Genomic DNA, 13,881 nt, shown 5'->3' on the forward strand with positions numbered 1-13,881 from the left:
GACAGTCAGCCACGGGGCCAGAGTGCGCACGCGCTCCGCCACGCGGACCCTGGGTGGGAGGCGGGGTAGAGGGCTAAACTTGGAGGGGGAGGAGCCCAGCGTGCTCTCGGACAACTGGCGTTGGACGGGCTGCGGAGCATGCGTTCGCCCCGCCTTAGCAGTGAGCCCGAGCTTGTTGCTAGGGGAAGCTTTGAGGGGGCTCGGGTGGAAGGTAAAAAGCAGCCGTCATCTGCGCTTGCGTGCAGGATAGATGCTGGGAGGGGCAAGGGAAGGCTGGTGCTGGGCACCAAAAAGGCGGGAAAATGGGCTGCTCAGGTTAGCAGCCAGAGAGCCTGGCAATGCATCTAAATCGAGGAATCTTGGCTGGGTAATCTGTCAAATCCTTATAGCAAACTGAAGCCTTTTAGGGTTTCGTGACCTGTCCAAGGTCATACTGCATTATGCATTCCCTTGACCAAACCCACCTAACTCTCTCAACTGGCTGAAATTATCAACTTTATTTCATAGGCATATAGTGGCAGAGTGGGGATCAAAACCAGGCATTTACCAAAGCCACAGTACAACCGTGGGAACAGCTGCATTAACCCATGCCCTGTGACAACCTGTATCCCACACCAAGAATCAACAAGGAAAAAAGTTCCCTCAACCTCCTGAACCAGTCTACTCTAAAATTCCCACCTCAATCCAATTCCCAGTAAACACACTAGGCAGTATTGGGCAAAAAATCTTTTAATTTCCCCCCACATTCTAGCTCCACTTTCTGTAACACCTCTTCCAACTCAGAACCAAGGTCAGAGAAGTTGATTCACACCTGGAGAAAAATAAAAAAAACAAGGCAGATGAGAAAGTCCTTGGGGGAAACCCTGGATTAGCTGCAGAAATTGAGGGAAGAGCAGAGCAAATGACAAGAGAGATAGGTACAAGCACTCAGTCCAACTGGGATGGCCTCAGGACCCCAGGATCTGCCTGACACCAGAAAGTATTCCTTTTCCAGTCTGTTCAGATCTAAGAAAGGCCTTGTCTCTCCCCTGCACCTCGCCAGTCTCTTCCACTCAGCACCAGTGGCCCCCACAGCCTGTAGTGTCAAGTCATAGCATCTTAACCTGGCATCATGGTGCCTCATTTCCTGTCTCAAATAGGTGGTTGCAGCAGTTAGGCCTAGCCCTAAGCAAAATAAGCTAAGTTGATCTTGAATGTCTGGTTCCACTGGCCTTTCCCTGAGCCCGAGCTGTTTCTACTTCTTTCACAGTTATGTCCTAGGGCACAGCAGCTGCTGAAGCTGAGAACAATTTAAGAGCTAGAAGCACAATATATGACTCTCGTATTGTATGAGACCCACCTGAGAGTAAGACTATTTTACATAAATATTTCATTTTCCTTAATGAGCTGACACACAAACTAGTTAGCCAATATGTTTCCTACACACCGCTACCTTTGTGAGGCTGTGTTCATCCAAAGATTCTGTTGGCAGAGTCAACTTTGTCTAAAGGCAGTGATAGCTAATGGAAAAGAGAAAATGCATGTAAAGTGCTTGGGCATCATCAATCAATTCTTTTGAGCGGTTCAAGATGAATTTTACAAAATTTGCATCATAAAACTAGGTATCAGAATTTCATGAAAAAGTAAGGCAAACAGGATTCATATCCCAGGACACATCATCAAATTTGAGCCCTCTTAATCTACCAGTTACCAAAAAGCTTGGACGTGAACGAGAGCTACAGGTAAAACTTTTAAAGATTTTACTTATTTAATTTTAGAGAGGGAAGGGAGGGAGAAAGAAGAGGAAGAGAAACATAAATGTGTAGTTGCCTCATGTGTGTCCCCTACTAGGAACCTGGCCCGAAATCCAGGAACGTGCCCTGACTGAGAATCAAATCCCTTTGGTTGGCAGGCCAGCATGCAATTCACTGAGCCCACACCAGCCAGGGCAAGCTATGGGTAAATCTGAAGATCCAAATGTTAACTGAAAGAAGTCAGTCACTAAAAAATATGTATGATTCCATCTATATAAAGTTTGAAAATAAGTAAAACCAAACCATATCATTTAGAAATAACTCTATCTCAGTTACAGTTCCCACCCCCACCCCATCCCCTACTCTCATAGGACTGGGGCAAAAATACCTTACCTGAGAACAAGACAGGAACTAGGCCAGTGTCCTCAGAGCCGGGTTCTAGACCAGGAGGACTCCCGGCGTGGATGAAAGCACACAGTAGTTAAAAAGCAGAGAAGGCCACCAAGGAGAAGCAGGAAGAAGCCTAAAACCAGCAGCCTGGAGCCACACAGAGCCAGCTCCTCCTAGGGGTGGGCACAGGGAGGGAAGGAAATAAGAATGAGACAGAGGGAGGATAGAGAATCTTCCCTTAGGAAGACATCTTACTCCCAGCCCGAGGCTATGTAGAGAAGCTTCCATGGGAGGTAAGGCCTCTCCACATCCAAGGAGCAACTAAAGGGGAAATGTTATTTCTGTACAAGCTGTCTAGCCAGTGTCTTCCACCCAGCACCAGTGGCCCCATGGCCTGCAGTACCAAGTCATAGCATCTTAGCCCGGCATAGCAGTGCCTCATGCTCAGGCCCCTGCATCTCTCCTGCCTCTTACCCTAAGTCATTCCTAAGCCCCTCATCACGAAGTGTCCTCAAAGGCTAAACACTTCTCATTCTCTAGGCCTGTGCTCATGCTGGTCCTTTATGCCTGAAATGTATTTCCTCTTTCCTGAACCCCCTCTAGTGCATTCTCTGCCCAAATCTTCCTCATTTCCAGGGATCATCCTAACAGAGCAGAACAAGGCTGGGACTCAGAGTCGGAAGGCCTAGGTTGATATCCTAGGTCTGCCGCTTAAATAGGTATGTGGCCATGGGCAATTTACTTCCTCTTTCTGAACCTGTTTCTCATCTGTAAAATGGGATAATAACAGCCACCTCAAAAGGCTGTTTTAAGATCAAATGAGATAATCTGAAAGCACTCTGTACACTACTGTACATGATTCCCTTTTTTAAATGCCACCGTGTCTGTGAAACTCTCCATAAACGTTCATGTTAGAGTTAATTGCTCCTTACACTGTGATTGAATAACACTTTGCTCACATCTCTGTGCTAGCAATTAAGTTATTATGCCTCCTAGTCCAGCTTCTGAATTCCTTTGAGGTAGAGGTCATGTTTAATTGTATTTAAAGACAATAGTTAATAGTAATAACTGTCATTTATCAAGTCTCTATTATGTACCAGGCATTGTACTGGGTACTTTACACTCACTCTCATTTATTTTTCAAATTAGGAGATAGTATCATGTTTTCTGTTTTACAGATGAGGAAGTGAGGCTCATAGAGACTCAGGTGCTTGTTCAAGATCACACAGGCTCCCAGTCAGGATTACAAAACCTATGTTTTATCCACTAGGTAAAATTGCCTTCAAGACACAACCTGTAGCAAAGAAGTCTATGAAGCCTGATAACCTGAAGCTCTTACCAACGTGAGCAGCTTGGTGAGCACAAGGCCTTCCTGGCTCCATACCCTGACACAATCTTCACCCATCCTAGGGCTCAGGGTGGCATTTCCTACTCCCTCCTCCGAGCAGGATATGGGTGGCTGGCTGGAGGGCAGAAGTCCTGGAGCAGCACTAAAATACAGGCAGATTCCTGGGGTCCTTTCCGTGGTGACCCTGGCTGTAACAAGGACCCACTCTCCTGCAGAAGATCCTATGGGAGGCACCCAAGAGGAGATGGAAGAAAATGAAGGGTCAGGTGGGAACCACCCATTTTCAGACCTCTATTCATTTCTAAGGCTTCCTACAGTACCAAGTGTTCTGGCACTGATTCTATTCAATAAAGTACTCTATACACCATCATTTACATCATGGAAAAATTAAAAATAACTATGTACACATATAAACAAAAATTAGCTTAAAAACAACAAAATACACCAATAATCACAAAGTTGCAACAGATAGATACACACTGTCAATGTTAGTTTGTATAAATTAGTTTGTTCTTTTTAAATAAAAGTTTTCCACTAGGTACCAAAATACATGAAAAGGTTCACATCCCATTTCAAATTAGTGGGACAATAGTGGCCTATTCAGTCAACAGCCTTGGGACAATTTCCATTTGGGAAAAAAAATTAGACTGTTATCTCACTATAAAATAAGGTCCAGATGTATTAAAGACCTATACAAAAAAACTGAAACAAAACAAAACAAAAACCTAGGCAAATATTATAAGAAAATACAGACTTCCGGCAAGATGGAGGAATAGGTGGACGCACCGTACCTCCTCGTACAACCAAGATTAGAAAACCAATAATTTACAACAATAATTTACTATCAGAATAACACCCAGATCCGGCAGAGGATTTATCTGAATGGAAGTCGGGCAGCCAAGAAATTGAAGTAGACGCGTTCATCCGGACTGGTAGGAGCAAACGAGCCGGACGGGCGCGGGGCTGGCTCGGGTCGGCGGCGCGCGGAGGTCGGGGGAAGGTTTGGCACGAAATCGGCGGAAAAGCCATCTGGCGCGCAAGAAGGCAGTGGTGATCCCTGAGTACGCAAGCTGCGGCTGGCAGACCCAGAGGGGCAGCGATTGTGGACCAGGGCAGAACTCGCAGCCTGGAAGCCCAGACAAGGGTCTGAGTCCAGGGGAACGGAACTACCGCCATTGTTTGCTCCCGCTCCGCTCCATCATATAACGTCACAATCTAGCGACCGGGGTGCCCAGCCCCGGTGAGCACCTAAGGCTCCGCGCCCCACCGTAACAAGAGCAACCAGACCAGGAAAAAAAAAAAGGAGAGACAGGGGAAAAAAAAAAAACCATGTTTTCAACAGAGCAGATCAGTCCCCCAGGACTCATCCTTTTGAGCGACCAAGAATTAGCCAATCTATCAGATGCGCAGTTCAAAACACTGGTGATCAGAAAGCTCACAGAACTGGTGGATTTTGGACGAAATTTAGATGAAAGAATGCAGATTACCATAAAACAGATGCAGGAAGACACGCAGAGGAGAGCCAATAGTGAAAGGAAAGATTATGAGTCTCAAAACAATACAGTGGACCAGAAGGAAGATAGAATCAACCAAGAAGGAAAGCATGATGAAATAAGAATTCAAAAAATTGAGGAAAAGATTAAGAGCATCCAAGACACCTTTAAACGTTCCAATATCCGAATTATAGGGGTACCAGAATCGGAAGGGGAAAAGCAACAGATTGAGCACGTATTTGAACAAATAATAAAGGAGAACTTCCCCAATCTGGCAAAGGGAACAGTCTTCCAAGAAATCCAAGAAGCTCAGAGAGCCCCAAAGAAGTTGGACCCAAGAAGAAACACACCAAGGCACATCATAATTACATTAGCCAAGGTAAAAATGAAGGAGAGAATCCTAGAAGCAGCAAGAGGTAAGGGGACAGTCACCTACAAAGGAGTTCCCATCAGACTGTCAGCTGATTTCTCCAAAGAGACCTTACAGGCAAGAAGGGGCTGGAAAGAAATATTCCAAGTCATGAAAGACAAGGACCTACATCCCAGATTGCTCTATCCAGCAAAGCTCTCATTTAGAATGGAAGGGCAGATGAAGTGCTTCTCAGATAAGGTCAAGTTAAAGGAGTTCATCATCACCAAGCCCTTATTTTATGAAATGCTAAAGGGACTTATCTAAGAAAAGAAGATAAAGAAAAGACATGTATAGTAAAAGGACAGCAAACTCACAATTATTAACAACCACACCTAAAGCAAAACCAAAAGAAACTAAGTAAACAATTAGAACAGGAACAGAACCACAGAAATGGAGGGCACATGGAGGGTTAGCAGCAGGGGGTGGGAGGAGGAGAGAGGGGGAAAAGGTATAGAGAATAAGTAGCATAGAATGTAGGTTGAAAATAGATAGGGGGAGGGCAAGAATAGTACGGGAAATGTAGAAACTAAAGAACTCATAAGTATGACACATGGACATGAACTAAAGGGGGAAATGTGGGTGGGAGGGGGGTTCAGGGTGGAGGGGAGAGAAGGGGGAAAATGGGACAACTGTAATAGCATAATCAATAAAATATATTAAAAAAAAATACAGAAGAATATTTTCTAATTTTAAAGTTGGGAAGCCTCTCCTAAAAAAAGACACGCCTAAAAGCCTGAGTAAAGAATAACAGAAATAAACTTAACCTCATAACAAATTAAAGACTTCTACACAATGAAAGGTAAGTTAAAAACAAGTCACAGTTTTTTGGACTTCTGCTCAAGATGGAGGGAGATGTAGGTAAACATGGCTCACCTCCCCACACAACCACAGCAAAAATGGCAACTAAACTGCAAAACAACTATCACCTAGAGTCGTCAGAAAATTGAGCTGTATGGAAATCTGACAACTGAAGAATTAGAGAAGTCACCTTCATCCAGCTGGGTAGGATGAGCGGAGATACAGAGATGCAGAATGGGCAGTCCCACACCTACATGTGGTGGATAAGCATCAGGGGGGATACTTTGAGAGTGAGGGATCCCAGCTCCACACCGGACCACCCAGCTCAGGATTCCAGTGCCAGGAAGGTAAGTCCCCATAACTTCTGGCTGGGAAAACCAGTGTGGTTGGGGGCAGCGGAAGAAACTGCAGGATTCTCAGGCATTTCCTCTTAGAGGGCCAAAGTGGACTTAGGACTTAACACGGACTCACTCCCTTTGGGGTCCAGCACCAGGGCAGCATCTGGAAGGGCACCACTGGCATATGGGGAGAAACTAAAGTGTCTGGCATCAGGGCAAGTGCCAGGGAACAGCTTCCTCCCAGACAAAACGCCAGAGGACAAGTAGCAGCCACTGTCCCTTTTCTGAGCCCTCTCTCACACACAGCCACAGAGAGGCAACACCATATCTGTGACTCCATCAACCTGGTTCACATGGGTTGCCCCACCCTGGTGATTATCTAAGGCCCTACCCCATCCAAATTACAGTGTGCTTTGCTAAAATAGGCCATGCTACTAAGACACGGAGTCAAAATAGCTCTACCTAACACAAGGAAACAAACACAGGGAGGCTGCCAAAATGAGGAGACAAAGAAAGATGGCCCAAATGAAAGAACAGGTCAAACTGAAGAAGAAGAACTAAACAGCCCTGGCTGGTGTGGCTCAGTGGATTGAGCACCAGCCTGCGAACCGAAAGGCTGCTGATTTGATTCCCAGTCAGGGCCCATGCCTGGGTTGTGGGTCAGCTCCCCAGTTGGCAGCATATGAGAGGCAACCAATCAATTTCTTTCCCTTTCTCCTTCCATTCACCTCTTTCTAAAACAAAAAATAAATAAAATCTTTAAAAATTAAAAAAAAAAAATAACTAAACAAAATGGAAATAAAGCCAAAGAACTTACATGCACAATGCATGGACATGAACTAAGGGGAGGGAGTATTGCTGGAGGGAATGTGGGTACCAGGCAGAGGGGGGCAAAAGGGAAAAATTGGGACAACTGTAATAGCATAATCAATAAAATATATTTTTTAAAAAACAAGTAACTGATTGAAGATACCTATAATAGATTTAATTGGCAAAATGTTTACTGTCCATAATATATAAAGACCTAAAAATCAAGAAAATAAAGACAAAGAAAAATAAGCAAAGAATATGAACAGGAAATTCAGAGAACTTACGAAAATAGCCAATAAACTTACTAGAAGATGCTAAACCTCACTAGCAATCAGGACAAAGTAAGTTAAAACTATTAGGTAATTCCTTTGCCCATTATAGTGTTAAAAATTAAAAAGAATGATATTAATAAGAGTTGTTGAAGATATGGGGAAATGGGGACTCTCAATTGGTGACATCTTTTGGAAGAACTTTTGGCTATTATCTGTTGTCATCTGGGTGCAGAGAGGGACTAAGAAGATGCCCACCAAACTGTCAACTCTGCAGGGGAGGTAGGAGGGTTTTTACGTCTGTTTTGGATACTTCCATGTGGTCTGAATCCACAACATAAAGAATCTGTCTATATAAAGAAAAGAATATTTAGGGTAAAAAAAGGGGTGCCATATCCTTTGACTCAGTAATACTACTTGTAGAAACTAATCCTAAAGAAAAAATTCAAAAGAAAAATGCAAAATATAGCAAGATATCTATTCTGATTCCATTTTTTTAAAGTAGGAAACAACAGAGATATTTAATAACAGGGAAAGCATTAACCAATGATGGCCTAACCACTTAATGAATCACTTTACCTCTTTTAAAATAATGCTTTTGTTTTTTTGCACTAATACAAAAAACATGATGTCCTAAGTAACAAAAGAGAGATACAACCAGTATATCCATCAGAATTACAACTGAGAAATTTACATGTGAAACTCTGTAAGAGAACTCCCCTTTTTTCTATGTACCCACATTGAATCATCACCGAGTCCTGTCAATCTCACACTTCTAACGTCTCCCTCAAATCAGTCACCTTCTTTCAAGACACTATCTTAGCTCAGTTTTTTCTCATCATCTTTTTATTGCAGCCACCTCCCAACTGGTGTTCCAGCATCTGGACACATTCCTTCCAGGTATTCAGCCAACAGGTGTTATCTTTTTAAAAGAACAACACATAAACAAAACTTTACTATTTTCCTGATTAAAATATTTGTATTTTCCCAATGCATTAGATAAAGACCAACTACCTTGGCACATGAGACCGTCCATGGGATTCTTTCTGCCTGCTTTTTTGGGTCCATTACCTGCCATGCTCTCGAAAATCCTTTCACTGCACCCCCTGGAAGCTCCTAAACATGCTAGCATAGTCCCTCCATCTGCATGCCTTTGCATATGCTCCTTCCTCTGGCGGGAAGGGTACCTTCATAGGCCTACCTCACGCTTCAGCTCAGGCACTGTATCCTTGGAAAAGCCTGTCTTCACCATCCCTGCTTGGCAGACTTCTGAGTACTCCCACTGTACCTTGTGTTCTATTTCACATGTTGCAAGGTACTTATTTCTGTTCCCCTCTGTACCCTTGCTAGGCCATGAGCAACCTGAAATAAGGGTCCACATCTTACAGATCTCTATACTCCCCATGCTTGGTACATAGTAGGTACTCATTTCTAATTTTATCCAAAATAATTTTTGATGTTACTACTTTGTTTCTAGCCATTATTTTAAAAACAGCGCTTCTTTGCAGAGGCAAAAACTGAGAAGCTGATCCTAAAATTCATATGGAAATTCAAAGGATCCAAAATAGCCAAAAATTAACTAAAAATGGATCATAGACCTATGTGTAAGAGGTAAAATTATAAAATTCTTAGAAGAAAATATAGAAGTCAGTCATAGAGAACTTGGGTGAGGCAAAGTTTTCTTATATATAATACCAAAATCACAAGCAACAATAGAAAAATAGGTAAGTTGGAATCCATCTATATCAAAAACACCTGTGCTTCAAAGCATACCATCAACAAAGTGAAAAGAACCCAGAGAATGTGACAGACTATCTGCAAATGATACGCCAGATAAGAGACTTGTATCTAGAAAATAGAAAGAACTCCTACAACTGAATAATTAAAAGACACATTACCCAATTTTATTATTTTTTAAATATTTTATTTATTTACTTTTAATAAGGGGAAGGGAGAAAGAAAGGGAGAGAAACATCAATGTGTGGTTGCTTCTCTCAAGGCTCCTACTGGGGACCTGGCCCACAACCCAGGTGTGTGCCCTGACTGGGTAATCGAACTGGTGACCCCTTGCTTCACAGGCCCGCACTCAACCCACTGAACCACACCAGCCAGGGCCACATTACCCAATTTTAAAAATGGGCAAAGACTACATATACATTTCTCCAAAAATATGCAAATGGCTAATAAACACATGAAAAAATTCTCAATATCATTAGTCACCAGGAACATGCAAATCAGAACCACAGTGAGACACCACTGCACAATGACGATGAGGGCTATAATCAAAAAGACAGATAATAACAAGGGTTGGGCAAGGTGTGGTGAAATGAACCTTTCATACACTTCTGGTGGGGGTATAAAATGGTACAGCCACTTTGAAAACAGGCTGGCAGTTCCTCAAAAGATTAAATAGAGTTGACCCTGGCTGGCTGGGCTGGTGTGGCCCAGTGGACTGAGCACTGGCCTGCAAACCAAACGGTCACTGGTTTAATCCCCAGTCAGGGCACATGCCTGGGTTGTGGACCAGGTCCCCAGCTGGGGGCATGTGAGAGGCAACCAATCAATGTAACTCTTGTGCATCAATGTTTCTCTCTCTCCCTCTCTCTCTCCCTTCCCCTCTCCCCCAAAATAAATAAATATAAATGGAGTTACCATATGATCCAGCAATTCCACTCCTGGTTGTATGCCCAAAAGAAATAAAAATATATGATCACACCCTGACTGGTGTGACTCCCAGTTGCTAGGAACATCCCACAAGGAGTTCGATTCCCAGCCAGGGCACCTTCCTGGGTTGCAGGTTGTTTGGTCCCCAGTTGGGGCGCATAAAAGAGGCAAATGATAGATGTTTCTCTCTCACATCAATGTTCCTTTCCTCTGTCTCTCTCCCTTCCCATCTTTAAGAAAAATATGATCAGTCAGAAACTTGTACATCATTCATAATAGCCAAAAGGTGAAAACAATTCAAATGTCAATTAAATGATGAGTGGACAAATAAAATGTGGAGTTGTCATACAGTGAATACTACTGAGCAAAAAAGAAAAAGAAGTACTGCTATGCGTTATGACATAGATGAATCTTAAAAACATTATGCTAGGTGATAGAAGCCAGTCCCAAATAAACATATGTTATGTGCAATGTCCAGAATAAGCAAATCTACAGAGGCAGGAAGTAGATTAGTTAGTGGTTGCCAAAAGCTGGGAGGTTGGAAGAAAAAGGACTGCTATATATCAGACATATTCTTTATTCTTGCTCTTTGATCACACATATACACCTACACATACAAAGACCTACCCACCCCCCACACATACGTGATTCATAGGAGAATCTTAGAATGATAGTATTGAAAAGGACCTCAGAAGTCAGAGAATTCCACCATTCTCTCCTCCCTCTTCATCTCCCATTTTTTTAGATAACGAACCTGAGGCCAAATCTCACGCAGGAATTAATGGAACCCACTGACTCTCACTCATCATCTTCCCAGAAGACTTTAAGTGCTCTGGAAATGGATGATGTCTAATTTTTTCTGTATCCTCCTTTGCATATAGAGCTGTGCTAAGCACATAGCAAGTAGTAAAGACACATTTAACTGAACAGAACATGCTTGTTGGTACCCCTGAGGAAAGAGGTGCTTTGATGAGAAGGCCATTGGAATGAAGAGGGATAGCAAAGAACTTTAGGTCAAATCTAGTCCATCTCATCACACCTCCAAGGGCAGAATCAAAAAACCCCACAGCTGGAAGGGGAGAAAGAAAACATTCATAGAGAACCTACACAGTGGGCATCGCTTTCACTGTAAGTACCTAGTCCTTATTATAGAAGTGACTAAGGCCGAGGGATGTGCTTAAGGTCACCAGGTCGGTGAGTGTTCTGATGTCCAACCCCACAGTCTTCCTTGTCTCACCTTTCCATCCCATCTGACTACCCAGAACCTTGGCTTGGAATATCTGGGTCTTGTTCCTGTCTGGACCATCTCCGAAGTTCAAAGTGGTCAGCAAGCCCACAATGTGGGATTCATGCCACTCCCCTGCGACTTTCCTAGTCACAGGGCAGAGGGTCAGCTGGCCAAAAGATCTCAAGAAGGAGACCCAGTCCTGTGTGCAAAAGAAAGGTGGTAGAGAGGTGAGAGATTATCAGCAAGAGCAGGCCTACATGGGACAGATGAGCAGGAGGGTACTCACCTGAGGGATGTCAGGGCTGCGCAGGCCAGTCTTGTGCGTGAGGAGGAAGCCGCCAAGGCCCAGGCCAGAAAGGCCAAGAAGCAGAACCATCAAAGTGGCACAGACCAGAGGTGGGTGGTGGGCCAGACAGAGATGCAGGTTGTGCCCTGCCTGGCAGCTGCCCATGGGTAGTAGAGGGGTCTGGGCATCCACGGAAAGCCTGCTGGAGGACAGGAAGGGAGAACTGGACAAGAGCCTGCCAGTCAGAAGGCACTTACCCATTTTGCTCAAAAGGAAGCTAAAGCACCAAGACAAGGGACTTGCCCAAGGCCACACAGACAATAGCAGAGCCAGGGCAAGACTCCAATTGTTCACCTCCCTGCACTACTCAATAAACTTTGCTGCTTTTTATTCCTGAAGTAATCAAGGCAGAAGTAGAGCAGAGCACACTGTGCTGGAAAAAGGAACCTAAAAAGGAGAATTCTTAAAGGCAGAAACTCAGGAAACAGCTGTTCTGGTTTGGCTGCAGAAGAGTCCTAGCCAATAGTGCAAAGAAAGTGTCTGACAAAACCCACTTTGGAGTTAAACTGCTTAGTTTGAATCCTTCTCTGCCATTCATTGGCTCTATGAGAAAAATCAAACTTTGGAAATTTAAGGTCCTCTGAAATGGGAGTTCTAAACCAGGCAATGAGGACTAAATGCGGCAGATAAAAGTTTGCATAATACTTGGCCATGCAGGAACTCAACAAGTGACCATTTCTTTTCTATTTTTCTGTGTCATATTTATCTTCAAAACCAGGTGAGGCAAGGCAAAAATACTGTGGGGAAAACCGAGGCTCGTGGACATTAACACAGGAATGGTAGGGCCAAGGTGTCTCCTGCTTCCAACTGAAGTGCTCTTTCCCAGGAGAGATGCAACAGCCTGATGAAAAGGAACATCTGGAAAGAGGATGGGGATAGAAGAGCTCCAGGAAAATGCAGGTGTCAAAAAGGCTCAGCCCCCTGCCCTGCCTCCCGCCCAGGCACATTTGGAGAGGGGGAAAAGGCAGGAAGGGAGAGGGCAGAGGCCAAGAGTCTGGGACTGAGGGTGGCCCTGGGTCTCCCCTGCTCCTAGCCGCCCGGCAGGAACTCTACACACGCATCCCCTCCCACTCTATCAGCTTGGAGTGTGCCCGCCGCTCGCTCTCACCGCTCGGAGCCGGTCGAAGCCGGGCCCCGGCGACGTCACGCGTGGAGCCGCGAAGGGGCGGAGTCCGTGATTCCGACCCTCCTCCTCACTCCTCTGGCGGGGATTCGCATGCGTAGTGCGCAGGCTTGGGGCCGCCTCTCCACAAATCAGTGTGAGGATGTACCAAGAGGATGTCCAATGAAGGGGTAAAGGGAAAGATATAACTCTGCAGAAGGTGCACACAGGGGAAAGAGGCAAGGGGACTTACCCTAGAGACGTAGTTAGAACTGTAAGCTCTCCCTCTGAGGACCATGAGGATAGTTAAAGGTGATTCTCGTCGCAGGGATTCTCCCGTCACTAGGCTCCCACCCTCGCCAATAGCACAGCCCAGGCGCGCCCAGGTTCCGGCCAAGGACTTGGGTCCGCCTCGGGGTGGGGCTCCAGTCCCTGGACTTTAGTTTTCCGGGAGGATAAGCAACGTTTTCATCCGAAGCTAATTACTCATGTTAAACGTATTCGCATCAGTTGTGGCCCCTGACTTTTAGTCACTTGTTTTTCCAAATCCTCCCTGTAGGATATGTTTATTGATTTTAGAGAGTGGAAGGGGGGAGAGTGAGAGGCAAAAAAACCAAAAACAACAGTTACAGAAACATCCATCAGCTGCCTTCCGTGAACGCCCCCACGGGGATCCAATGAATATGGAGCCATGTGGTCAGACTGGTAACTCCTTAATAGGATCATACAAGCTGCAAAGTTGCTCAATAGACACCATCTCATTTCATTTTGTCCACATTTTAGAGATGAGAATGCTGAGGTCCATCTTACCTGAAATAACAGGACAAATACAGCCAAGAACCTGGATTCAAATCCTGTCTCTCTGTGCCCTTCCATAAACTATAACCACGCTTTTCTAGGGATCAAGTTTATTCCTCTGTTAAGGAGGATCACCGTGCATCCCTCACTGG

General features: G+C 44.6%; 1 protein-coding gene and 1 long non-coding RNA gene across 8 annotated transcripts; one reads left to right on the top strand and one right to left on the bottom strand.

Annotated features, from left to right (window-relative positions):
• Window positions 1–21: 21 nt before the first annotated feature.
• Window positions 22–3,623, top strand: LOC118499617. The gene is made up of 2 exons (XR_004902118.1): window positions 22–160; window positions 3,394–3,623. It is a non-coding gene; the product is annotated as an uncharacterized LOC118499617 (long non-coding RNA).
• TMEM219 (transmembrane protein 219) lies at window positions 712–13,071 on the bottom strand. Of its 7 annotated transcripts, none has more exons than XM_028519617.2 (7): window positions 12,938–13,050; window positions 12,475–12,687; window positions 11,770–11,968; window positions 11,493–11,682; window positions 3,463–3,692; window positions 2,127–2,296; window positions 712–811 (listed from the first exon to the last, which is right to left on the bottom strand). In XM_028519617.2, the coding sequence occupies exons 2-6, from the start codon at window positions 12,480–12,482 to the stop codon at window positions 2,159–2,161; spliced, it is 765 nt and encodes a 254-aa protein (XP_028375418.1). In that variant the 5' UTR covers window positions 12,483–12,687; window positions 12,938–13,050; the 3' UTR covers window positions 712–811; window positions 2,127–2,158. The 7 variants fall into 7 exon arrangements, with proteins under 7 accessions (XP_028375418.1, XP_028375410.1, XP_035877146.1 ...); XM_028519609.2 differs by having other exon boundaries at window positions 11,770–11,971; XM_036021253.1 differs by having other exon boundaries at window positions 11,770–11,971; window positions 12,411–12,687.
• Window positions 13,072–13,881: the final 810 nt, after the last annotated feature.

This window comes from Phyllostomus discolor, chromosome 3, assembly GCF_004126475.2.
Source record: "Phyllostomus discolor isolate MPI-MPIP mPhyDis1 chromosome 3, mPhyDis1.pri.v3, whole genome shotgun sequence".
Classification (NCBI taxonomy): Eukaryota; Metazoa; Chordata; class Mammalia; order Chiroptera; family Phyllostomidae; genus Phyllostomus; species Phyllostomus discolor.

What these genes read in the sequence shown, in the direction of transcription:
- TMEM219 (XM_036021252.1), bottom strand. Translation starts at nt 12,030, where the DNA reads ATGGGTAAGTGCCTTCTGACTGGCAGGCTCTTGTCCAGTTCTCCCTTC. An exon ending in TAGTCAGATGGGATGGAAAG is followed by an intron (nt 3,693 to 11,492) that starts GTGAGACAAGGA and finishes TGCCTCCCATAG; the next exon opens with GATCTTCTGCAGGAGAGTGG. An exon ending in TCACCAAGCTGCTCACGTTG is followed by an intron (nt 2,297 to 3,462) that starts GTAAGAGCTTCA and finishes GCCCACCCCTAG; the next exon opens with GAGGAGCTGGCTCTGTGTGG.